At 42.7% G+C, this 26,730-nt stretch overlaps 2 protein-coding genes and 1 long non-coding RNA gene across 4 annotated transcripts in view; 1 reads left to right on the forward strand and 2 right to left on the reverse strand.

Annotated features, from left to right (window-relative positions):
- Window positions 1–680: 680 nt before the first annotated feature.
- On the reverse strand, window positions 681–4,229 carry LOC134362069 (uncharacterized). The gene is made up of 3 exons (XR_010021517.1): window positions 4,014–4,229; window positions 3,741–3,799; window positions 681–2,117 (listed from the first exon to the last, which is right to left on the reverse strand). It is a non-coding gene; the product is annotated as an uncharacterized LOC134362069 (long non-coding RNA).
- A 124-nt stretch (window positions 4,230–4,353) lies between these two features.
- RMC1 (regulator of MON1-CCZ1) lies at window positions 4,354–26,112 on the forward strand. The gene is made up of 20 exons (XM_063076853.1): window positions 4,354–4,566; window positions 5,252–5,328; window positions 7,325–7,409; window positions 8,266–8,322; window positions 9,473–9,559; window positions 12,858–12,998; window positions 13,307–13,410; window positions 14,698–14,787; window positions 14,879–14,984; window positions 15,962–16,073; window positions 18,825–18,869; window positions 19,105–19,158; window positions 20,325–20,453; window positions 21,027–21,133; window positions 23,766–23,885; window positions 24,211–24,288; window positions 24,638–24,742; window positions 24,828–24,896; window positions 24,984–25,209; window positions 26,002–26,112. Exons 1-20 carry the CDS (start codon window positions 4,465–4,467, stop codon window positions 26,079–26,081), a joined length of 1,974 nt encoding a protein of 657 aa, XP_062932923.1. The 5' UTR covers window positions 4,354–4,464; the 3' UTR covers window positions 26,082–26,112.
- The window catches only part of NPC1 (NPC intracellular cholesterol transporter 1), a 49,531-nt gene continuing 48,717 nt past the window's right edge, over window positions 25,917–26,730 (reverse strand). For both annotated transcript variants that reach the window (XM_063076852.1, XM_063076851.1), the window contains exon 25: window positions 25,917–26,677. In XM_063076852.1, coding sequence (XP_062932922.1) covers window positions 26,595–26,677 — 83 coding nt within the window. In that variant the 3' untranslated portion in view covers window positions 25,917–26,594. The remainder of the gene's footprint in view (window positions 26,678–26,730) is intronic.

The following is a 26,730-nucleotide window of genomic DNA, read 5'->3' on the forward strand; positions in this document are numbered from 1 at the left end:
CTTGTAGAAGGCTGTCTTCTGCCTGTGTCTTCACACGGTCTCCCCTCACTCAGTGCCTTTGTGTCCTAATGACTCTTCTTATAAGGACACCAGTCACATGGGATTAGGGATCCCACTCTAATCATGACCTCATTTTACCTTAATTACCTCTTTAAGGCCCTGTATCCAAATACAGACACATTCTGCAGTACTAGGGATTAGGACTTCAACGTATGGATTCTGGGTGGGACACAGTTCAGCCTGTAACATCCAGGCAGATCTCAGTGCTGCTTGCAGACCCAAGGCAAGCTGCACAAAAGTCAAGATTGGCTCTTAGGACCAAAAAAAAAAAAATTCCCAAATCAACAGAACCTAATTCTCTGGGAAGAAGGACGAGATGCCCAGTGTTGAAAGGAGGCAACAGTCTTTCCTGAGTTAAGTGTGATATGCATACACGCATACACACACACACACACACACACACACACACACACACACACACACACACAGCCCCCCCCCCACAAGGTACTGTCTTGCCGTCTCCCTGTTCTTGGCAGACATTCCTGTGGGGGTCATATTCAAAATATGCTCTTCTGCAGAGTAGGTTGGTATATGAGTCCATTTCTGATGCTTATAACAGAATACCTGAAACTGGATAATTTATAAAGAAACAGAATTTATTTCTTACAGTTTTGGGGGCTGGGAAGATCAAAGTCCAGAGAACATATCTGGTGAGGGCCTTCTTCTTTGGTGGTGACTGCACACAGCAACGCAGGGTATCACATGGCAACTGGGTGGAGCAAGAGAGAGCTGACCTGCTCACTCACTGTCTTTATAAAGCCCTCAGGACCATGCCCATGACCATCCATTAAACTACCAACTTATTACTCCATGAATGGATCAATCCATTCACCAGGATACAGTCCTCACAATCTAATCACCTCTTTACAGCCCCACCTTTCAAGTACCATAATTGGATTTCCCATCCTCTTAACACTGTTACAATGTAGATTAAGTTTCCAATATATGAACCTTTGGGGGACACATTTAACCCATAGCACTTGAGTTCTCTTGGGAGCCTCCAAGCTTCTGTCTTCAACTGATGGCCTGTCCTTGTTTGGGCATGCAGGGTGAGGGAGGGGACCATGTGAAAGATGATGCCCATCTGCTGTGATGGAGAGGAAGGGAGTGACAGCCAAAGAGGGATGTTTCAGGAAAGTTCTTTGTGTTCATCTTTAGTTCAGTTTTGGTTTTGTTTTTAAGATGGAAGACATGAGCACACTGAAAGGCTATTTCCAGCAGCCAGGACTTACAAGAGAGAGAGGGGATAATCAATACTGTTAAGTTCTCTGATAAGATGAGAGATGGGATTCAAGGAGGTGCTGGCTTTAGCCTTGGGCAGGACTGACTGTTTCCTATCCTAGCAGGAGGGTCACAGGAGCAGAGAGGGCAGCTGTGATGGGCTGTACAACCGATGAGAAGCCTAGTTTCCACCTGATGGTCTCCATGTTCTCCAAAATTAGAGGTGAGGCTATTGTGAAGGGTGTAGAGGCAGTCTGATGAGTGTAGATAAGGCTTGAAAACATCCTTGCATAGAATGGGAGGGACAGTTGACAAGGAGGAGAAACAGGCGGGACTGAGGGCCCATTTGAATTCCCAGCAGTGCCCTCAGCCCTCTTGGACGACTCCTCCAGCAGCAGGCGTGGAGAGCAGGTGTTCCAGTTCACCCAGCGGTGAGGTTCTGCCAGACAAGTGTGCCAAGGACAGAGGAGCAAAAATATAAGGGTAACAGCAAGAACAGTACCGGAATGGAGCAAAATGGGATTGAAGATGATCAGGAGGGAAGGGAAGAAAGCAGCGGGTGGACAGACTGGTGCAGAGGAGACAGGACCATGGGCTGAGCATCCAAGTGATGTTGAAGAAAGATCACTAGGTTGCCACTAATAAGCCAGCTGGAGAGATGGCAGCACGTGGCTGCACAGAAGGATACTGGAGAGGGACCCGTCGCCCCGGGTGGGCGAGGCTGAGAGGAGGAGTCTTTATCTCCAGTCTTGTCACTCCTCTGCTGAGTTTCAGACTCATATATCCATCTATTTAGATGTCATTTCTCCTTGGATTCACACGTCCAAAATGGAAATCTTAAAAAAAAAAAAAGTTTTCTTTATTTTTATAGCAGTTTTACAGAGAAATTGAGCAGAAAGTACAGATAATTCCCATACCCTCCCCCCGACCCACATATACAGTTTCTCCTATTATTGACGTGTTACATTGTGTGGGACCTTTGTTACAATTATGAATCAATATTGATATATTATTTTAAATTTTATACTAGGGATCCCTCTTTGTACTGTACAATTCTATGGGTTCCTCCCTTCCCCTTCTCCCTTCTCTCCTCCTCCTTCCCCAGTGATGGATTTTGGACATGGCTGGCGCCATTGTGCACACAATAAGCACCAGCACAAAACAGCCACCAGCCTCGTCTTCCACTCCAGCACCAAGCCCCTCCCCACTTCCCTTTGAGAAGCCTCCTGACTTCAAAACAACTTTCTGGCTTCTGCATCATCAGCGCAGTTCTCCACCCAGTTACATCAACCTAATGGTCCCTCCCCCCCGTACATTTCACGCCCAAAACCTAATATAAACTTTTGCAAACCCATTGTTGGGGCTGTCCCCCATTTTCAGGGCAGCCCCGGGCTGTCCTCCATTTTGAGCATAGCTCGGCAGATTTCTTCCTTTAATAAAGCTTGAACAGTACCAGGCATCTCGGCTCACTTTCTTTCACCCAGACTTCTTTAACGCCAATTCAAGCCCTTCATATATCTAAGTCATTCAAAAATGGTCCTCTGAAAAATAGAACTACCGTGTGATCCAGTAATCCCACTTCCATATTACAAGAGTATATGCCAAAAAAATTAAAAGCGGTCTCAAACAGATATTTGTACACCCATGTTGTTGGAGTGAGCAGGACTGAAGCCATGTTGGGACCTAAAGCTGCCTGGATTGCGGAGGTGGGGAGGATTTTTAAAAGGACATTTTTTTTCTCTCCATTCTTTTTTCCCTTCCCCTGACTTTATCTCGCTCACTAAATAGGAAAACAAGGCTGAGAAGCTAATTACTTCTTTGCAAAGCTAATAGTTCTTTCTTTGAGACTTGTAGAGTTTTGAGAGATGATTAAGGCCAAATGACTGACGCTGACCTTGGGCACTAGTCAAGTACACTGCCTCAAATCAAAATCTTGCAGGGTCCTGGGATAACAGCAAAGATGAGAACAGAAACCAGATGAGGCCTTGGCAAGACCCTGTACCTGACTCACAAACACGGACCCCTCGTAAGTCACATCTCCTGCTCTGCTTTTCACCTCCCATATTCCATTCCCTCAACCTCTCCTTTAAAAACCCCTCAGTAAATGTAAATCTTTGAGATGGGACAGCCTGCCATCTCCTTCAGCTGAATACATCCGCTTTTCTCACACCAACGTTTCACTTCTGAGGTTTTTTCTTTCCTTTTTTGGGGGGTGGGGGTGGCAGGCAGCCGGACCTGAGTCCGGTAACATGTTCACAGCAGCATTAGTCACAATAGCCAACAGGTGGAAGCAACCCAAATGTCCATTAATAGATGAATGCATAAACAAAAGTAGTATTTGCACACAATGGGATGTTATTCAGCTGTAAAAAGGAAGGAAATCCTGATACATACGAACCTTGAGGACATTTTAAGTGAAATAAGATACACAAGGACAAACAACATAAACTTCCACTTACATGAGATACCTAAGAGCAGTCCAGTTCAGGGACAGAAAGTAGAACGGTGGTAGCCGGGCCTGGGGAGAGGAGATAGGCGGAGTTGTTGAATGGGTGCGGAGTTTGCTTTGTGAGATGAAAAAGTCCCACAGTAATGTGAACATGCTCGACACTACCGAACCGTACACTTAACAAGGGTTAAGAAGGTGAATTTCACGTGACATGTTTTTTACCATATGAAAAAAAAGGCCTGCCGACCTGACGTCTAAACCAGGTTCCCTGCTCCACGCTCACCGCAAGCCTGCCGGCTGCTCTCCCTTCCTGCGCTCGTCCAGGCAGGACCGCGGCCCAGGGGGCGCTCAGGAAACCCCCGGAAAGTACGGATGAGCCGCGCCTAGACCGGGGCTGGGGCCGCCCTCCCGGGCACGCTGCGGGCCATGGCGCCGCACCTCTGGGTTGCCCTCAGGAGATAGGGAGGAGCCTGTCGGGCGAGGCGCAGCGAGGTTACGATCGGTGGGCCCCACTGTGGCCGGCGGGACGTGGCCCGTTTAAGCGCCGGAGGCCGCGGGTCACGTGGTGGGCGGGGTGGGGGCGTGGCACCAGGAAGTGGCTTCCGCGCTGCGTCGGGATAGCAGCCGGCGCCGCTTCCGCCCAGCCCGGCTCCTCCCGTGCCCAGCGTCCCCGCGCCCCTGCTCCCCGCTCCACGCTGGCGACCGCCCCCGGGGCCCCCGCCGCGGCGCCCGCCATGGGCGAGGAGGACTACTACCTGGAGCTGTGCGAGCGGCCGGTGCAGTTCGAGAAGGCGAACCCCGTCAACTGCGTCTTCTTTGATGAGGCCAACAAGCAGGTCCGGCTCGCGGCGCTCTCCTCCCACGCGCGGCCGGGCCCGCTGCGGCCCGCCCTTCTCCTCACCCCAGGGTCGTCGGCGACCCGAGGACGACGCCGGGGTACCAGGCCCGCGGCCTCCCCTGGCGTCCCGGCGCGGGAGTCGGCGCTCGTTCCTTCCCTGGGGGGTGTGCAGAGGGACCGGGCTCCACCACGGCCAGGTGGCCAGGTGTCCTCGCAAGTGACCACAGGGGTGGACCCCCGAAGTAGCGCCACCGACCCAGTGGCCCTGTGGCCAGTGGGGTCAGCTGTTACCACGCCAGTCTCTTCCAGGCGCCTTTCGTTGTCTTTATCTGTCATTGGCTGGGCTGGCAGTAAAGGATTTAGACCTTGAGATTTTCATTTTTCTCGGAATTTTGTAAAGGGAAAAAGACTGAACATAAGTGCATCAGCGGTGCCAATGCGCGAAGCTGCCTTAGTGCCTCGGGGACCCCGATCCAGTCTTGCACAGTGGGTCACACGTGGAGTGTTTTTTGGTCTCTGCTCTGTTTTTCCTTAAAATTCCCGTAACAGCCAAGCATCCGTGCCCTGTTAGTTTAGTTAAGCCAAGGGCGGGGTGTAGCAGAAGTCATCGCTTGTGTGCTGGCCTTTGAGTCTAGATCCTTCAAAGTTCAGACCACTGACACTGACATTCTTTTCCCTTTCAGGTTTTTGCTGTTCGATCTGGTGGAGCTACTGGGGTGGTAGTGAAAGGCCCAGATGATAGGAATCCCATCTCGTTTAGGTAACAGTGTTGTTGTTTTCAGAATAATTTGGTCGTGTAAACAAAATGGTGTTTTTGTAATTCAAAAGAAGGTTTTCTGCTTTTGTCATTTGTCTCCCTTCAGGGAGGTCTAAAGTGTGTGTGTGTACACAGGGAATACCTGTCTGCCTGCTATGCAGCCCTGGTAGTCGTGCATACTCATACCCCTGGTCAGAGTGAAATATGTGGAGCGGTTCACTTGGGAACCAAATACTCCAAAAGTGGGGCTCCTCCTTCCTGGTACTTGAAATTAGCAAGTCAGTGCACTGGTGTGCCCATGTCCTGTTTGTTGACAGGGAAGGGCCTTTATTAACTCCTTTGGCTCAGGTCTTTCCAGAGTGTTTGGTAGGTAGGGGAGAGTCAGTGTTTCTCATGAAATAATACAAGAAAAACACGTCTTTCTCTGTACTTAAGGTGACTGGGTGTCCCAGTGTACACAAGTGGAACCGGCGTAATTATCAATGGCACCCCTTTTCCCTTTCAGAAGCGTCTCGATTTGTATGATAAACTAGCCAATCACCTTACTGGCTGTGATGACAGAAGAGGAAAGTACAGTGTTGACCCTCAATTCAGTGGTGACTCTAAAAAGAAATTTTACAGTTGTCCTGTGTTAGTGGGAAACTTTTGAGGCAGAAAATGAGTTGACCTCTCTTTCTTTGACTGTTGTGTTCTCATGTACTGCAAACACCGATTACAGCCCCTGTGGCAGGTACCAGGCATGTGAGGGCTTTGAAGACTGGCGCCCTTTTGGAGAACTCATAGATTCAGTGTGGGAGATGAGTGAGTGGACAAATAGTATTCCCCGTGTTAAGTGCAGTCATAGCGCTCTGTTCAGAATGTGGGAACACAGGAGAGATGGGACCTTTTTTTTGGGGTGGGCCAGAGAATACCACTGCCCAGAAGGTGGGCGGCCTCAGAGTAGGGCAGCCTTTGAGCAAGGTTTTAAAGTATGAGTGGGATGATTTCTAGGTGGAGAACAGGAGTGGCCTTCTAGATGGAGAGAACCCTAGGGGCAATGCCAGGCATGATGTGTTGGGGACTCCAGGTTTGTGTAACTGAAGGTCAAGGTTTATGTATGAGAGGGCTGGCCCGTGGCTCACTTGGGAGAGCGTGGCGCTGACAACACCAAGTCAAGGGTTATAATCCCCTTACTGGTCATCTTTAAAAAAAAAAAAAAAAAGGTTTCTGTGTGAGGAAGGGGAAAGAACAGCTTTTTTGAGGCATAATTGGCATATGGTAAGCTGTGTGTATCTGACGTATACAGTGTGATGAATTTTTTTTTTTTTTTTTTTTGTCTTTTTCGTGACTGGCGCTCACACCGGCCATTCCTATATAGGATCCGAACCCGCGGCAGGAGCGTCGCTGCGCTCCCAGCGCCGCACTCTCCCTAGTGCGCCACGGGCTTGGCCCAAGTGTGATGAATTTTGACATATGTATACACCTATGAAACTATCAGCACAACCAAGTAATGAATGTGTCCATACTCTCAAAAGGCTCCTCACGCCGCTTTGTATCCATCCCTTGAATTCACTTTTTGACGTGGGCGTGAGGCAGTGGAGGTGGAGCTGTCCAGCGCCCTACTGCGGTTTGGTGGTGAGGGGGGACCAGACTCTTCCTTCCAGGAGCTTTGCCTGAGAGAGAGAAAGAGGAGGCAGTGGTTTGTGGAGGAGGTTACTTTACTGTGTGAATATATCTTTATTTCTGCCTAACGTCATTCTCAGATGACAAGTATATGTGATTTCAATTCTTCAATCGTTTCTTGCCCATAGTCCTGTAAATTTCTCTAGCAAGTTATTGCCAGTTGGATTTTGCTGTTTAAAAAGAGATTCTACTGAGCACTTCAGAAACGTAATTTTGACTTTAAACTAGATTTGGCTGCTTCCTGAGTATTTATTTTATCTTTTATCTTCTCATTAAATGATAGTAACTAGAGTACGGTTGTTTAGTTTAACCCTTAACATACTGTTTCTTCTTAAAGAATGGATGACAAAGGAGAAGTGAAGTGCATTAAGTTTTCCTTAGAAAATAAGATACTGGCTGTTCAGAGGACCTCAAAGACTGTGGTAAGACATCTTTATATAGCGCATTAAGTAAAGGACCTTAGAAATACGTCCAGAAGAGCCAAAATTGTGAAATTCCAGTGTTAAAGCAACTATTTATTATTTTACTGTTGTGAAAGGTATAGTTATGTTGCATCATATTTGAGCCTTAGAAGATGAGAAAGACATTTGAGTAGATAAATAAACATGACCTTGGTGTGATGTTTTTTGACTTAAAAATTTTTTAGAAAGTAATTCAGAACTTCATGCATCTTTTGTATGGCTTGATAGCTAGTAACATAGATTACAAATGCGAGCGATATTTGGGCTACTTTGTGAATTAGCCTTACTCGAGTAACTCCATTTATTACCCATTCTTCTCATATCTGAATGCTATGTGTCTAACAGAAACAGATCTTCAAAGCTGGTATATACGTACATATATATATATATAAAATACCACTGCCATTTGTAAAGTAGTTAAAGAACTGTTGGGAAAGATAGGCAGAATCCTATGTCAATTTCTTCCATTGTTAAAATTTGAGGGAAGCCTCTTATAAAATACAGCAATACATTTCTCTGACATCAACTACTGGAGGAATGAATTTTCAAAATCAGTTTCTAAACTATAACCGAATATTTGGTTTAACTTTTTTTTCAGTTAACCTGCTGCTATTAACGAGGTAGATTATCCAAATTGATCTTTTTATTTTTCCTCTCTTTGGGTTTCTGTCAGTTTATTTTTCTGATCACTTTTTAAAATTTGTCTTTTTTTTTCTTCAAGTTTATTTGTCTTTTTATCTTGTTGTATGACAAGGTAGATTGGCAATATGCTACCCAATCTAAATTTTTCTGTGTGTGTGTTTTTTTTTTCTTTCAGGATTTTTGTAATTTTATCCCAGATAATTCTCAGCTGGAGTACACACAAGAGTGCAAGGTATGGACCCAGATGCATTCTCTGCTGGCTGGCACTGCGCTGCGGGTTATGTTCAGGACAGCGGTGTATTGTCAGTGGAGTTCAGATCAGGCTGGGCTTCAGTGCTGAGATCTGCTGGGTGTTTGCTCTGTGACATGGGACAGTTTTCTAAATTTCGAAAACCTGTTTCCCCCTCTATAAAAGGGAGTTGGGAGGAGGATGGTGTGAAACAGCCAGTGGTGTCAGTACCTATGGCCATTGTGTCTGCCTTGCCCTGTGCTTCCTCCCTCACTGGCAGTAGCACATCTGGGTCTTAGCCCTTGGTCCCTCATCGCCACCTTGTGTGGGGGTGTTTGCAGGAGGAGTTTCTTTCCCTTTCCTGATGATGTTTTCTTTCCTTGATTTGTTGTCCTTGTTGCGTCCTAACTCTGTTTCTTTCTCTGGATGTAGATTCTAATCCATGTTAATTAGATTTGCTGGGTATAATAAACTAGGCTAGGGGAAGCTCAGCTAAAAGTGGCAGTGTGTGGCCTGGAAACTAACAGATGCTGCTAGTGGATGGGGTCTAGCTTTTTGCCTCTTTAGCAACTGTTTTGCTAAGTGGAGTTCAGGGTGGTCTCCTCCACAAGGAAGGTGTATCCCCAAATAACTGAGCATCCCCAAATAACCCTGCGGCTGCTCGGTGTGACACAGCCCCTCTCGTGGCCCTGCTCGCCCTGTCTGCTAGCGTGTTCATGGCCCTGCTGCTCATCAAGTGAGTCGGGTGTGTGATCTCAGGGTCCCCAACCCCACTTCAGTCAACACTCACTGAAAAACCTGAGGCCTTTGTTTATAATGCCAGTTTTTATAACAATGTTGACTAAGAGAATGTCAGTAGTATTTTGATTCCTAGAGGTAGAAGTTGATATTTGTGAGCTTGGTCAGTAACTTTTTTACAAAACTCAGGCTTCCTCTGTGCTATTGACTAGAAGGAGTTAAGATGCAGGATCTTGAATGAAGGGTTAGGAGCAGAAACCACGGAAAGCTATATTTAGAAGATTTGATTTGTTAACAAGTACTCATTCTGGGAAACTTTTGTTACATGATACAAACAGCAGAGCATTTTAAACCTTTGAAGAGAGTTGTACATGTTTTTCTTACTAATCAAAAATTTTTTTTCTGTAATTATCAGACCAAGAATGCCAACATATTAGGATTCTGCTGGACCAGTTCTACTGAAATCGTCTTCATAACAGATCAAGGAATTGAATTTTACCAGGTATTATGTTTATCATTTATGTTTGCTGGAGAAAGTACTGTGATAAGAGTTTGGCAGTCTTGAATTCAGCACTACAGACATATTTTGAGATTCTAGAGTTTTAGTCTCTTGCTTGGGTTTTTACTCTTTTTTTTCTAAGTGCAAGTGATACTTTTTTTTTAAAATAAAACATTCAAATATTAGTAAGATATATGGAAAGTAAAAGTCCCCCATAATGCTTAGAAATAACTATTACCAAGAGTTTGGTGCATATTCCTCCATTTTTTTCCTACACACATACAGACATTTATTTTTATTTTTATTTTCTTTTTTACAAAAAAGGGAATAATTGTATATAAACTTTTGCTGCTAGCTTTCTTTTGCATAGCAGTATATCTTGAACATCTTGCTATATTTTATCCTGACTGATTACTATAGTTTATTTAACTATAAACTATAGTTTATGTCCCTGTTGATGGACATCTGGCTGCTTTTCACCTTTTTTGTGATTCTAGACAATTCTTCGGTGAACATTCTTGCACACATTTGTTTATATTCTTGATTGAGGCAGTTCTTGGAACATCTAAAAAGCTGAACAGGTATCACCACATTTCTTCCAGAAGTTTGCACTTTCGCTAGCAATGTAGGAATCTTCATTTTCCACACCTTTGTCAGTCTTGTCTATTTTGCCAATCTGAGAGGTAGAAAGCCATTTTAGTTTGCATTTTTCATTACTAGGGAAGTAAGCATCTTTTCATTTGTGTGTTGTCCATTTGTATTTCTTTTGTGAACTGCCTTTTCATCTTTTTTAAAAAATTTTTTATTGTGGTAAAAAATGTATAACATAAAATTTACCATCTTAACCCTTTTTAAATGTGCAGTTCAGTAGTGTTAAGTATATTCATTCACTTTGCTGTGAATCAGCTCCAAAACTTTTTCATCGTGCAAAACTGTAACTCTGTATCTGTTAAACAGCTCCCCTTTCCCTCTCCCCCAGCACGTGGCAACCTCCATTGTACTTTCTGTTTCTATGAGTTTGACTTCTTTAGATACTTCATGTCAGTGGGATTATATAGTATTTGTCTTTTTGTGACTGGTTTATTTCATTTAGCATATTGTCCTCAGAGTTCATCCATGTTGTAGCACATGGTATGGTTTCCATCTTTTTAAGGCTGAATAATATTCCCTTGTGAGTATAGACCACATTTTGCTTATCCATTCATCTGTTAATGGACGTTTGGGTTGCTTCTGCCTCTTGGCTATTGTGAATAATTCTGCTATAGACATGAGCATACAAATACCTCCTCAAGATCCTGTTTTCAATTCTTTTAGATATATACCCAGAGTGGGATTGCTGGATTGTATAGTAGTTCTGTTTTTTAATTTTTGGGGGGAACTGCCGTACTGTTTCCATAGCAATTACATCATTTTACTATCCCTCCAATAGTGCACAAGGGTTCCAGTTTCTCCATATCTTCTCCAACACTTGTTATTTTCTGTTTTTTTGATAGGTGCCATCCTAATGGGTGTCAGGTGATACCTTGTGTGGTTTTGATTTGCATTTTTCTGATGATTAGTGATGTTGAGAATCTTTTTACGTGCATATTGGCCCCTTGTATCTCATCTTTGGTGAAATGTCTATTCAAGTCCTTTGCCCATTTTTTAATTGGATTATTTGCTTTTTTGTTGAGTTGTAGGAGTTCCTTATATAGTTCAGATATTAACACCTCATGATATACAGGTGGTTCCTGACTTAGGATGGTTTTTGACTTTGCAGTGACGCGCATTCAGTAAAAACTGTGCTTGGAGTGTCCATACAACAATATATTTTTCACTTTCAGTACAGTATTTGGTAAAGTAAATGAGATAGTCAACAATTTATATAAAATATGCTTTGTGTTAGATGATTTTGCCCAACTATAGGCTAATGTAAGTGTTATGAGCACATTTAAAGTAGGCTAGGCTAAGCTATGATGTTTGGTAGGTTAGGTGTATTAAATGAATTTTTGATTTAACAGTATTTTCAGTTTACAATGGATTTATCAGGACATAACCCCATTGTAATTCAAAGAGCATCTGTGTATGATTTGCAGATATTTTCTCCCAATCTGTAGGTTGCCTTTTCACTCTGTTGATTGTGTCCTTTTATGCAGCTGCCTGTTCATCTTTTAATATGTGCCAACTGCCTGACCTGTTGAGAATACTTCTGAGATCTCTAAGTGGAGCTAATGCAGAGGATGTTAGGATTCTTTCAGGTTTTAATTTTCTTGACCTAATGAAAACAATATAATTTAGTATACCAGTTGGAGAAAATACACCTGCATAAGCAAAATGGGGGATGTTGACATTAACAGCAGAAAGAAAACTTAAACAAACTTTAGACAAATCCCGTACACACAGAAATAGAATTTTGTACATATGGTAGCATGGAAAGGATGGCTTGCTTTATAGAGGTGTTCCTTATGGTAATCATTTAAAATTATATCTGTTCTCTGTAGTGGGAAAATGCATGTTAAGGTAACCTACATGGTCTTCAGATCTTCAAGAAATAAGTTAAAGAGAAAGAGGACTCTAGCACATGCTTATTTTATTATACTTGAATTACCAAGAAACTCACGCTTCGCGACCCAGACCTCCGTGTCAGTTCTTCGGTGCGGCGTTCTATGAGCATTGTCTTGAGGGCTCTATACCGTGTTCCTTCATGTATCTGAATATTTAGTGTACATTTAAAATGTGGCTTGATTATAGAATAGTACACTTGTATGCAGTGTCCATGGAGAAAGGCAGCCCCTCCCAGAGCTGGTGCAAACTAGAGTCAAGAAGGAGACCAGGCAGAAGGCAGATCTGCTGCAGGCTGGGAGGTGGCTGACTTCAGACACAGGCCCTAGGGGTGCTGGAGTGTTTTGACCATCTCCTTGACAAATGAGAACTGTGTTGTCCCTTGCTTTTTGATGTATGGTGCCCAAGCATGTGGAGGCTCAGACATGGACTTTGGGGTGAAATAGCCTGCCTAGGCTACAGTTGATTTGTTGCATTGGCAGGTTCCCTAACCTCTTTGAGCCTTATTTTCTCATTGGTCAGCAAGGACTAATGATGCCCACTAGTGGGGTTGCAGTGAAGACTAAATGAGTTCAGACACGTAAACTCTAAGCACTGGACTTCATAAGTAGTAGCTGTAATAAATACAAACCATAATATTCTATTTAATGTGGTGGGTTTTTTCCTGCTTATTCTTATTTTCTAAATTTACTTCATTAAATCTTCTGACATTTTGCTGTTTTGTAAGTGAAGATTTCTGTTTCTTGTACTTTCCTTTCAGGTATTACCAGAGAAGCGGACTCTGAAACTTTTGAAGAGCCACAATATCAACGTGAATTGGTACATGTACTGTCCCGAGAGTGCTGTGATTCTGCTGTCTACCACAGTCCTTGAAAATGTTCTGCAGCCTTTTTATTTTAGGGTAAGAGTAAGCCTCCTTTTAAAAAATGTCTTTTCCCTTTCTACCCTTTTCCTCTAACACCCTAATGTGGCAAGCTTGTGAAAGGAGCAACCACCACCAGTGACCACTAGAGGGCAGCCTGTGGCATCCCGAGGACTCCAAGAGTGACTCATTCTGTGGAGACGGCTGTGAGGGAAGGACTTAGTGGGACGTTGGAAAGGATTGAAAGACATAGTGTGTGTCGGTCCTCACTGATTTTATGTAGGGAAAGCTAAAACATCGAAGGGGTTTAATAAGCTTTCCCTCACACATTTTTCCCCTCTGAACAGGCTGGCACTATGTCGAAGCTGCCCAAGTTTGAGATTGAATTACCAGCTGCGCCCAAGTCCACCAAACCTAGCCTCTCTGAAAGAGACATTGCGATGGCCATCATGTACGTCCATCTTGGGGAGAATTCCTTCCTGTAATTGCTTTTAGTGATATAAATAACAGAAGGAGTGTGTCATAAGCATGACAGTGATGCCCTTTCTTTAGGGAAAGAGACATTTGGAACACATAAGGACTCCCTTTTTCCTGTTCAGTATGTAGATTTTATGAATATAGAAACCCTATATTTTTTGGTATTCTTTTGACTTTACAAACTTTATGATCTTATAGAAGTTTTATCACTTGTAGTCTGATAAAATGGGAACATTGAACCCATTTATTTCTTAGGTACCTTAATTTTAGAATTTTTTTTCTACTCTGAGTTGAAGCTTCAGAAGGATTTTTTTTTTTTTTTAACTAAAATATATCATAATTGCTCTAAATAAGAAAATACTTTTTTTTAATCTAACAAACATGAAACTGGATTACTTATATAGGAAGGTATATTTTCATTTGGTAAAGCAGATCTTAATTCATTTTAAAACTTCATAATGAAAATTTCAAACACACACACAAAAGAAACTAATATAGAGAACCCCCCTACATAACCATATCCCTGATTTAACAGTTATCAAAATTTTGCTTCTAAATTACTTCTTATTCTTCTATGGCCTAAAATAGTCGTTTTCAAACTTTAATATTTTGTAGTAGTAGAATGCTTTAAAAAACAAAACAAAAAACAGGAAGGAAAAAAAACCCAAGGCACTCTTGTGTGGCATCCCAGTTTAGAAAGTGACAGCAGTACTGGCTGGAGTGCAGGTGGGGACCTGCTCCCTCTTCCTTTGGTCCCCTCCTCATCCCTGTGGCAGGCCCAGGACAGTGTTGACACTGAAATAGAAATGCACATTCAGAAACTCTTCACAGCAGCATTTAATAGCTGGTGTTTAAAAATGAATAGTGATTATATGTTCCAATTATTAAGGAGTATGTACTCATTATATGAAACTTGGAACACACGGAAAGTTAGGGAAAAGAAAATAGACTTAGCTTACCATTCAAGGATAACTATTAACAACATATATTTCTATCCAATATTTCTGGATTCTATTTGTGGTTGTCTTTTAAATGATTGTGATCAATCTGTGTTTAGTTTTGCCTTCTCTTTTCCTCTTAACTTTATAATAGACTTTATTTGATTGATTATACTTTCTTTGAAGACATTTCTGTTGGCTGCAAAATATCCCATTAAGTGAATATCTTGTAATTTACTAACTATGGCCTTATAATTCAGCATTTAGAATGGAGGAATTTTAAACAGCCAAATGCGACTTCTGTCTTTTTGTTCTCTAATTAGATATGGACAGCTTTATGTTCTCTTCCTGAGGCATCATTCTCGGACCTCCAATAGTACAGGAGCGGAGGTGGTCCTGTATCATCTGCCACGGTATATTTAATGCTTTCTTCCCCCTCCTCTCATTTTGAAATATGAACTAAAGCTTGTTGATCTATTTTTTGACCTTTCTGTCATCCTACAGAGAAGGTGCCTGTAAAAAGATGCACATATTAAAGTTAAATAGGACGGGAAAGTTTGCCCTAAATGTGGTGGACAACCTGGTAGTGGTTCATCATCAGGATACGGAGGTAGGAGTTGTATGTGAGAATCAAATCTGTGTTCGTACAACTTAGGGTTGCCTAAAAGCATGAAAACGGCAGAACATTCTTTTTTTTTTTTTTTTAAAGATGACCGGTAAGGGGATCTTAACCCTTGGCTTGGTGTTGTCAGCACCATGCTCAGCCAGTGAGCAAACCGGCCATCCCTATATAGGGATCTGAACCCATGGCCTTGGTGTTATCAGCACCACACACTCCTGAGTGAGCCACGGGCTGGCCCTGACGGCAGAACAAGGACTAGAAAGTGCTTTTTATGTCACAAGTTTTGGTCTTTTGACATAAGAAGAAGAAGAGGGTAAAAAGAAGAGGGTTTGATATCCTAAATGGTTTACAAAAAAGTGATTGTTGATTAAAGATAATTAAGGACTATTTCATGGAATAGCACATGAGGAGATTTGACCTTTGGAGCGATTATTTGGTTGAATCAGGTAAGCTGGGAACCCACTGCAGAACCGATGTGTTAAGTGGCTACATGAGCTTTGTACTTGGCTTGTGAGCAGAGATAACAGTGCTAAGTGATAATGGTTTTGAGACTGTGAGGAGGCCCAGTAGGACTAGAATGAGTCCTGCTGTTTCTAGGCTGTTAGCTGGGTGGGTGGTGGTAGACAGGCCCCTTCTCTCCCTTGTCTTCCTGAAGTGGAGGGTGATGACACTATATCTCTGACTAATGAAGATGTTTCAAGTTAAAATGAGAAAGATCTGCTTAAATCCCTTCGAGCTTTTCAAAGGAAGCATGTCATGCAAGAAATATTTGTGAGAAGAGATAAAAATGTAAAAAAGTTGTGATGTAAATGGCTATTTCCTCCTCAAATAAGAACTAGCCTGTAGGGATGGAATGCAAACACAGACTTTTAAACTGATCTGAAATAGCGAGAGGTGACGTCCTGAAAGGGACAGGTCAAACATGATTTGTACGGGTGCCACAGTCTTGTTTTTCTCCACTGTAGACATCGGTAATATTTGACATCAAGTTAAGGGGAGAGTTTGATGGCACCGTTACCTTCCATCACCCAGTGCTTCCAGCTCGATCGATTCAGCCCTATCAGATCCCCATGGCAGGTAAATGGGATTCTGTAGAGATGTCTGTGCTGGCTTTTCACCACATAGCTATGTTCTTGCCATGATCTTTGGGAGTCACTTTCAAAATGGAATGAGGTGTATAAGCAGAGATTCCTAGGTCTGTCTGGTTTTTGTGAGGGACCATTCCATTTCTTAAGAAATGCAGGCTGGCTGGTTAGCTCAGTTGGTTAGAACACATAGAGGACACATGGGTTCAGATCCCCGTACCTGTCAGCTGTCAAAATAAAAGCAACTCCTACTGATCCTATAAGCTAAAATTGTGTTGTGAAAAGCATTTTGTAAGATAAATGAATTTTGCTTTGAAGAAAATAGAATGATTTCTCTTCCTTGAGCTTTATTTATTTCATATTTATTTAATAGTCAAGTGCAGTAGTGGAAAGTGGGAGAAGAGTCAGACAATGAGTTTGATCTGTAACTGATTGTGATCAATTGATTTCTTCCCTGAGCTTTAAAATGCAGAGTTGTAATTACTCATTGAAGCTGAATGATTTTGTAATGTTGAATAAAGCCCTTAACTTTTTCTGTTTGCTTGAGCTCTGTAACCCTGGAATTAAATCTGGGTGGTTATGGTTGTTGTTTTAACCTGGGATCACTTTTCCCTGTCTTTCCCATATTCTGCGTCATAGTTATAATAAATACTGCATTCTTTTGTAACTGATATTCACAGTGAAGTGCTTATGGCTGTGCTTCTTAGGTTTATCCCAGGTCAGTCCTTCTCCTACCTGAAGAGGTGGGGGTAGAAGTTAGAGAAGAGAGTCGTCAGGATTTCAGGAAAGGGGAAAGAAACCATTTGGTTCCTTATGCCTTTTTCTTTTTCTTTTCTTTTCTTTTTTTTTTTTTTTGTCTTTTTGTGACCGGCGTACCCGGCTCAGCCAGTGAGCGCACTGGCCATCCCTATATAGGATCCGAACCCGCGGCGGGAGCACTGCTGTGCTCCCAGCGCCACACTCTCCCGAGTGCGCCACAGGGTCGGCCCTCCTTATGCCTTTTTCCATTGTTATTGGTTTTAAGCTGTCATTTAAAAGAGATTGGGGTACAGAGTTAGCTAGTTGAGGTTTCAGTGTGTAAACAACAGTTAGACGGCTCCCAGTGGGGACTCTGGTAGCAATGATTTCTTAAAGGACCTGTCAGATGGCATTGGATGAGTCAGCCCTGCCTGCAGCCAGCATTTCCTTGTACCTTTCACAGAGAAGATTCAGAATTGGGCTCTGGCTGATGTTTTAGCGAGAGCACAGTCTTCAGCCTGCCCACCCTGTCTTGCTGGATCAGCCAAAATCTTAGTGACTTTCTGTCAGAGTTAGGGAGGAAGGAGCTAGTTCTCACAGATGTTTGATTAGGTCTTTTGGCCTTCTGTGTTCTTTCCAGCCTTTTCCTTTTCCCTGGATAATAGTGTTAACATTAAAAGAATAGATTGTGTCAAATGATTATCTTGTATCTGCTGCCCACTTGGCATGAATGTAACTGCTGGTAAATTGGGAAAAAACAACTCTAAACATTTGAAACCTTCAGCCCTGTTCCAGTTGAATAGGCCAGTCAGAGGACACCCAGGTACTAAGTAGTTATGATGAAACAAGTGCCAGGCATAGGCAATACATTAGCCCAGGCGAAGAACAGTGGGAGGGATTTGGAGGCCGTCCAGTTCTGGGGTTCTGGGGAGTGTGGGCTGGCGAAGCACTTTTTTGAGGCTGTTGACTTTGTTCTTTGCGTCCTGCTGGACTGGAAGCTCCTGTCAGGCTTCATGCCTCTGCCTTTCACCCACCCTGTCCTGCCATTGGGTGCATGTGCCTTCAGGAACAGAACGGCTGTGTTGAAAGATGGAACCAGCAGTTTTGGGAAGAGTCAGCTACCCTTTTTTCCTTCAGTTTTTGGCCTGTTAGACCAGTGCTTGTCAGCCTGAGTACACGTTAGAATCGTCTGGGGGGCTTTACAAACTAGAGCTGCTGGGCTCTCACCTGACAGTCAATGTGCTGAGTGGCCAGAGTGGAGGTCAGTTGCCTCAGTGCACGCCCCTGCTTAGTATAGGCCCTCCCTCAGCTGAGACCCTCTCAGCACAGACCTTCGCTCAGTTCAGACCTTTGCCAAAGCTTGTCTGGCTGGGCTTGTGCATTTCGGTGGTCTGCTCAAAGGGGCCACCTTTTCCGACCATCTGGTTAAAACCTGCCTTCTGATTGTCCTTGGGTAATTGGACAGAGCTGGGAAATCATGTTTAGCTGTGGGGCTGCCCACATGACACATGAGCAGTGACACTGGTCTTTATGGGTACCTGACATGTGAGATTTTGGGAGTTCTGCTTCCCAGGCAAGCTCTCTGTGCCTGGACCTACTCCGTACAAGGGATAATGGAGCTAATTATTTAGATAATTAAATCATAAGCCACTTTTATTTGAAACATTCTCAGAGAACTATCTGGACATTTGATTTTGAGTCACCCAGGTAAATTTAATTCTTTAATATACATGTGTAAGTGATGATGAGTCATCTTTGCATATTTTTTAAAAAAGCAAACCACTGTGAATGAAGCCTTCACATGCTTTCCCCTTCGTGGGGAGACATTGCCATGGATTGCTCTCAACTCCTCCCCTGCCTCCCCGTACATGTCATCAGTGAGACACCACAGTTCACTTCTTCCTCACTTGACTGACAACGTTAAAAAGTAATGACTTTTGCATCTGAAGCACTAGTAATTGCAGCATTTCTGACTGCATCGTCACACTGTTTTCTCAATCCCTAGGTCCTGCTGCCGTGACCAGCCAGTCTCCTGTTCCCTGTAAGCTCTGTATCCTTTACAAAGGCATTGGCACAAAGGGAAAGCCCCTTCTTTCCAGAGTGGTCCTGACACCCTCCTCCCCCGCCAGCTGTGACTAAGGCTCTGGGAGCCACCCCCATGGGGAGCTTTCCCTACCCTGCCCAGCATTTAGAGTGGCCCTAAGGGGTGGTGGCGAGCACTCATCGAAACCGGGTTTGCCTGTTGTTTTCCTCTTGTCCTGGTTTAGAATTCCTATAACATGTAGATTCTTCATCCTGGATTGTCTTTCAACCTGACATCATTATCAGTGCAAGCCAAGGTAGGTCAGAGGGGACGATTGTCATGTTAGGGAAAAAAATGCTTGTTGTTCAGTTGTAGCCAGTAACGTTTTCAAGGTGAATCACTGAGAAAAGATCTCTCCCTTCAGCCTTGGGAACGGGATTGTTTTTCACCTTATACTCTTCTCTACCGTGCATTCATTTTATTGTGAGAATATATAATTTTTTATCATTAAAGCAATGACTAAGAATAGCCATTCTCCTGCTGTAAGCATGGCATGGTGTCTGTTCTTGTCTCCCACCAACATTCCCACGCAGACCTGTGCCCTTTTCTGTTCCGGGTGTGCCTGGACAGTGCGTCCCTCCTCCTCACCGTGCTGGGGAAGCCTCCCTCAGCCTGTTTGTTGTCTCTTCCTGGGTGATCATCTTGCATCGTTCTCTATTAGAGAACTTTCTATGTTAGCTTTTAGTCACCTGTGTATTTTTCTGTCTCATCCTCTGGGGTTCTCCAGAATTCTGAAGGAGAGAATTAGCCCGAATGCTGTAGGCATCCACTGTATATAAAGAATCCCCTTCTCTCTTGTGCATCTCAAATGGTGCTAGCTCTGTACCTGCCTTGGGAGAACTGAGGAAGTAATCACTTTTTATGGGGCACTTTATTCTACTGCGGAACTCCAGTTGACCAGTTGAGAAAGGCAGCCCTAGCCTTGCCTACTTGGCAGTGTGGGTGTTCAGTACAGACGTGGATTGATGAATGGGTGAATTAGGAAATCCCATTTAGAGCCTCTAGAGTTACCTTTTGGATTAATGAGCAACTGCAGGAGAAACCAAAATACAGGACTAACATTGATGCCACTTACTAACATCTTTTTCCACTTTAAATATAAAGAGGGGACTAGGTGCAGGGCAGGCACCATTTGGAATTAAGGACTTATTGCTCTTCATATTTAGGGAGATACACCATTGATGCAACCCCACGGTGAACACAGAGGTTACTTGTAAGGAATCAGCCAAGTGTGCAGAAATAGTTTGGCTGACAGTCCTGTTGTCAGACACGTTCCTGAACGTTCTAGCTCTGCTTAGGAAGAAAAAGCCATTAACTGTACTTTGCAGTTTTTTTCCTCCATGAATGTTTGTGGGAACCATGTCTGGGGCTTTTGTTGTGGTTTACATCATACTGTTCCATTTGCTGCCTCTTAAAATCCAGGTTACCTCTGGAACCTCCAAGTGAAACTTCAGCCCATAGTAAATCTCTTGCCAGATAAAGGAAGACTGATGGACTTTCTCCTCCAGAGAAAGGAATGCAAGATGGTCATCCTGTCTGTCTGTTCGCAGAGTAAGTCAATGAATCCTTCCCCACTGATCTGGTTCCAATATTAGGTCTGTGCTGCCCAAACCCTATGATCGGGAGATGGGCCACATTTTTACGCCTTGTCTATAATGTGTAGCCTTATTCTTTACTCAGAGGATAGACTGTTTGACCCCTGGGAAAGGCTGCTAAATATAAAAATGACTTGTAGAGACTTTGGTAGAAAAGACCAATAAATAGGATGGTATTGGGTGAAAGCAGACCTAAAAACCTGGGCACACTGAGGGTTGTAGGTCATGACCTCTGGCTTTACAACAAACATTTATCAGAATCCAAGTCACTCATGGCATATATATCTACTATATGAATCTTTTGATACCTGCCATAGCTATTTTATTCTAGTAACCAGAAAGGGGTCATGAGTGATTTCTAGGCTTCAGGTCTCTAAAATATAACACTTCTTTGAATGCCCTTTAAAGGTATGTTTGCATTGGTAACCCTTTTAGATTAGAGTTATTTTTAACATAGCAGCGTGTTGAAATTCTGAAGATCATATAAAGTTGGTTTGATCTGTGTGAATGAACATTGTATCCTTTCCAGTGTTAAGTGATTCTGACCGAGCAACACTGCCTGTGATAGCCACTGTTTTTGATAAACTCAACCATGAGTATAAAAAGTACTTGGATGCCGAGCAGAGTTATACAGTGGTAAGTTACGTGTACTGTGATGGGGGCTCCTCCTCTCCCCCTCCCTGGGATATTTTCTAAGTAATTATCACGCAAGATTATGATGGAATAACGTCACTGAGATTTGATGTGTGCAGACGGCAAGGTGGCAGTAGTGGGGAGAGTAGTGACAGCTGCCATCTCACTAAATGCCCTCCCAATTTTTGTGTTTTAAATCTGTTTGATCTTACACATAGAAGATAGATCCTGGGCCTACCTCTGTCTTATAGGTAAGAAAATCAGTCTCAGCTTTGCATTATTTTATACATCCTTCTGTGAGGCCAGAGCCTGGACTTGGTAAATTAGAAATATAATTTCTATTATTTGCCACACTTTCTTCCTTTGAAGATGTCATAACTGTAAAAATAAGACACCCTAGGATTTAGTATAGCATCCTATTCAGATAGTGATGATTAAATATTAGCACTGTGCTTTTCATTTAGTAGGCATCAAATGTTTGTGGTGAAGGGCTAGAAAAAATGAACATAGCTTATTACCTGGTTCTACTCTAGTATTAGTGCATTGTATGATCTCAAGCTAGAAAGAAGAAAAGTTTAGGACAAGTGGAATGAATTATTTCACTTCAAGGATCTAATTAGTCCTAAGGCTAAAAATGGAAGTGGTTTTAGACAACAGAAACCCCAGAGTTCCACTCCCCTTTAACTAGTAAGGCTAAGAGGTCTGAACAGGCTACTGAGGAAGGTTGGTTGCCTGGAGCATGTGTCTACCTCTGTCCTATCAGACCCCCTCTTGGTCCTGCTGCTGGTGTCCTGAGCTGTGGATATCAGTAGGTCTGATCCCATATGGCAGTTCCTGTGCTTTCTTACACTGCAGCTATTAAGCTCATAAATCCTCACTTCTCAGGAGGGTGGTCCACCAGCTAGCAACACAGGCAGCACCTGGAGCTTCTTAGAAATGCAGATTCTGGGCCGGCCCGTGGCTCACTCAGGAGAGTGCGGTGCTGATAACACCAAGGCCCCGGGTTCGGATCCCATACAGGGATGGCCGGTTCGCTCACTGGCTGAGCGTGGTGCTGACAACACCAAGTCAAGGGTTAAGATCCCCTTACCAGTCATCTTTAAAAAAAAAAAAAAAAAAAAAAAAAAAAAAGAAATGCAGATTCTCAGGCTGCATCCCACAGCCACTGCAGCATCTGCATGGATCCAGACTGCTTTAAAACATTAGGTAAAGTGGTCAGGGTCTTCTCATAGAGCTTTCCTGTTCAACAATATTTGGAGAGCTCTGGTTTACCATTTAAAAATCCACACTCAAAGAACTTAACAGTAAACACAAGTAACCTGATTTAAAAATGGGGAAAGGAGCTGAATAGACATTTCTGAAAGGAAGATATACAAATTGCCAACAGACGCATGAAAAAATGCTCAGCATCACTCAGTGTCAGGGAAATACAAACCAAAACCACACTTAGACTGGCTGTTATCAAAAAGACACAATAACAAATGCTGGTGAGGATGCAGGGAAAGGGGAGCCCTCCTACACTGTTGCTGGGACTGCAAATTAGTGCAGTTGTTGTTACGGAAAACAGTATGGAGTTCCCTCAAACAATGTCAGAACTGCCATCCGATCCAGCAGTCCTGCTGCTGGATATGTACCCGAAGGAATGGAAGTCATCATGTCAGAGGGACACCTGCACTCCCGTGTTTATCACAGCTCAATTTACAGTAGCCAAGAGTTGGACCCAAACTAAATGTCTATTGACAGATGACTGGATGAGGAAAATGTGGTGTATGTATACTCAATGGAATACTACTCTGCCATAAAAAAGAATGAAATTCTGCCATTCGCAGCAACATGGACGAATCTAGAGAAAATTGTTAAGAGAAATAAGCCAGGCACAGAAAGAGAAATACATGTCCTCACTCATAAGTGGGAGCTAAAAAACCCCCAAAACAAAAAACCCCCACAAAACTTAAAAAAAAGATACAGCAATCACAATAATACGTTTAACTTTCAAAAGGAGAGAACAGAACTAAGGCTGCCACATGTGGGGAGGGGAAGGGGGGCCAGTGAGTATTGGTAAAGGGCCACAAAAAATGATTACCTTGTATAATGTTGAACATCATAATTACCCTGATTTGACAAGCATCACATGCTGCATTCAGATATCGATATTCAACCTGGTACCCCACAGATATGTACAATCAACTATGTTTCAATTAAAAAAAATTTGCATGTAGACTTACTGCAAGATATATTTATTCATTTACTGAGTATAGGCATCAGGGCTTCATAAAGCATGGATACAGCAAGCCATTTCATTTTTATTAGGTAACAACCACATCGTTTGAGGTGAAGAAAATTAGAGAGTTAAAAAATTTTAACAAGTTAAAAAAATATGTATCTTAAGAGAAAACTATGACTTATACTTTGTTAGTTCCATTCAGCATGAACACTGGAGTATTTTCAAGATGACCAACTTCCTAAATTCTTCCCCAGCCAGCACAGGAAGGATAGTCTTACCTCAGTGGTGGAATAAGTGTCTTCTGTTCGTCCTTTAGGTTCACATCTAGGAATTCAGTCTCTTTGGATGAACTGTAAATGGCACTATGTCTCTAGAAGATGTCTAAGATCGCTGTGTGATTTCTTATTTTAGGCAGTAGAAGCAGGGCAATGCCGAAGCAACCCGCTTCTCAGGAGGCCTGTGCGGACCCAAGCAGTGCTGGACCAGTCAGACATGTACACCCACGTGCTGTCGGGGTTTGCCGAAAAGAAGGTGGGTGGCAGCTTCTCAGCCTCTTCTCGAGGGAGAGTGCTCAAAACAGGGGAGCTGAAGAAAATGAACAGAACTCCTGATGGGACCAGGGGAACTAGAATTATCTTGAGTGAGGACATAGTGCTGGTAGTTTGCCTTTTCATACTCAGGCCTAAAACAATTATCAATGGGGGTCGTTCTGGAGGGATTTGTGCAAAACAGTGAAACATGAACAGTGGGCTTATTTTAATAGGGGAAGAAGATGGGGGGGCAGATAAACAAGGAGTTACGTGTAGCTCCTTTTACCACTCTTTGACATTTACACAACCACTCTTTCTTTCCTTAGGAGATGCCTCATAAATTTGTGATAGCTGTGCTCATGGAGTATATTCGCTCTCTTAACCAGTTCCAGATTACAGTACAGGTACCTACAAATTGGCATTTGTGGTCCCAAGTTGAAGGAGTAGGAATTTTTTTTTTTAAAAAAACAAAAGCCCCGTCAATATCTTGACTTACAACTCCCTTTTATATGCTAAAAGGGTCTGCATCCCTGACTCACAATTTTGAGTGACTTTCTTAACATTCCCATGTTGTTTTGAGTTGGAATGAAAAGTGTCATGTCAGGTCGGGTTCTTTCACCTGTACACTGAAACCACTTCTCGTAATAACTGAAACGTTTACCTCTGTCAGTTAGAAGAGCTGTAGTCCTTAACTAGCTTCTGGTCTGGAGTAGTTGGACAATTTGGAAATGTTCTTTCTACTTTTGTCCTCAGCATTACTTACATGAACTTGTCATCAAAACGCTTGTCCAGCACAACCTCTTTTATATGCTGCATCAGTTCCTACAGTACCATGTCCTCAGTGACTCCAAACCTTTGGTATGTGTCACCAGACTTTTGTTGTGATTAAAAGCTTAAAATTTTAACCTTTCTGCTCAAGCTAGTCTGAAAATTTGTCTTTCAGGCTTGTCTGCTATTATCCCTAGAAAGTTTCTATCCTCCTGCACATCAGCTGTCTCTGGACATGCTGAAGGTAAGTGATACATCAGAGTTTTAGACTACATAAATGTCAGTTCCTGCTGCTTGCATTTACCTGGACTTCTCCCTCCCTTACTTCTAGCGACTTTCAACGGCAAATGATGAAATAGTGGAAGTTCTTCTTTCCAAACACCAAGTGTTAGCTGCCTTAAGGTTTATCCGGGGCATTGGTGGCCATGACAACATTTCTGCACGAAAATTTTTAGATGCTGCGAAGCAGACGGAAGATAACATGCTTTTCTATACTATATTCCGGTTTTTTGAACAGCGAAACCAGCGTTTGCGAGGGAACCCTAATTTCACACCAGGTCAGAGTACAGTAGCAACGAAAAGACTTGGGGTAATCACAGACTCAAATAGTAGCAAGAGTGCGCTGATGGGCGAGAAGCCTTCTAATAAGGACGACTCCTGGATTAGCTTTTCTTTAAATAAAATTTCATAACAGCCTGCCTAGCCCTTAGCCCATTATTTGTAGTATGTAGTAGAGTATATTCAGATGGAATCTGAGTTATGCTCTGAAACTCGATGGAGGTGTGTTTTTGGGTAGAGAGACAGACACTGAGGCAGTTTGGACACAGCCCACATGTGACAGCTGATCTTGGAATATCCCTTTTGAAGAATCAAGAATAAAACAGCAAACAGTGACTTAGGGTTTTACATGGCCTGGGGCTTATTAAAGTAATGCTTTAGTTTTAGGCAGGAAAACACTGGCTAATCATGTTTATCTCCAAATAGTAATAAAATCAAAGACATCTTCTTTAGGATGGGGAAGGAACAGAACCCTTTCGTCAAACTAAGTTTGACTTTATTTTAGGTTGGCTGCTTTCTTCTAGCTTAATTACTGCACAGTGTAAGATCGCATTTAGTTACCATAATGACAGCTTAGAATCTTTGTTTCTCAGAGCAGATGGTAATTTGCTAGGATTGTGAAGGTACCAGTTTTGCAATAGGAAGGGCAACCAAAAAGCTTAGGAAAACAAAGTATTTTATTAAAGAAAAATAAGTTAAAACCCAGTATACACACTTTTGAGCTGCATTCTGTTTCCCTCTCTTTTCATGCCACATCTAATTGGTGACTCAATTTATATTTTCCTTTATAGGTGAACACTGTGAAGAACATGTTGCCTTTTTCAAACAGGTTTTTGGAGACCAAGCTCTAATGAGGCCTACAACGTTCTGAAGCCATCTGCTAGTTTTTTTTTTTTTTTTTTTTATAAAAATGTGTACAAAGTTAATTTATTGCATTAATAAAGCTCTTTAAACTACAAAATGTTGTAATAAAGTTTATCTGCAACATTCTCAAATGTTTCTAAAAATATGGTATAGAACTTGTGCGATGGCTTATACCTAAAAAAAAAAAAAAAGTGCCTTGATTGGCCCTAAAAGGTGTCACGAGCAGATCACACTCACAGCCATCCTAGTGTCATCTTCCCCTTGTCAAAGAATAAGGCTTCTTTCCTGAAGAAGCTGGGAGAGGCTCCAGTGTCCTGTGGATGTCTTCAGATTTAGTAATACTGCGTCACAAGTAAGATGTGCATTCCTAAGTTTAAAAGCTCTGTCTGAAGACGCTGCTGTCAAATAGCCTGATGTTTGGTAACATCCAGTGTTCAGCTTAGCCTTGACAACGCAGCTACTACCTAGTGGTAAAGTGACCCTTAGCTACAGTTCAGAGTCACCAAACTCTGGAAGAGGGCTAGAAATTTAGGAGTCGTTCTCGCTCTGTACCTTTGTATCGATCTTCAGTGGCACAACTTTTGGCTTTATTTATAGATGGTCCTATGAGAGAAAAAGAATTTTTGTTATTTTTTCAGGAGATCATTTATACTGGA

This window comes from Cynocephalus volans, chromosome 13 (genome assembly GCF_027409185.1).
Source record: "Cynocephalus volans isolate mCynVol1 chromosome 13, mCynVol1.pri, whole genome shotgun sequence".
Classification (NCBI taxonomy): domain Eukaryota; kingdom Metazoa; phylum Chordata; class Mammalia; order Dermoptera; family Cynocephalidae; genus Cynocephalus; species Cynocephalus volans.

Excerpts from the sequence above, each read along its gene's own strand:
- RMC1 (XM_063076853.1), top strand. The coding sequence starts at position 4,465 with ATGGGCGAGGAGGACTACTACCTGGAGCTGTGCGAGCGGCCGGTGCAG. Across the intron at positions 5,329-7,324 it reads AGGAATCCCATCTCGTTTAG|AATGGATGACAAAGGAGAAG; the intron begins GTAACAGTGTTG and ends TTCTTCTTAAAG. Across the intron at positions 23,886-24,210 it reads CGGGGTTTGCCGAAAAGAAG|GAGATGCCTCATAAATTTGT; the intron begins GTGGGTGGCAGC and ends TTCTTTCCTTAG.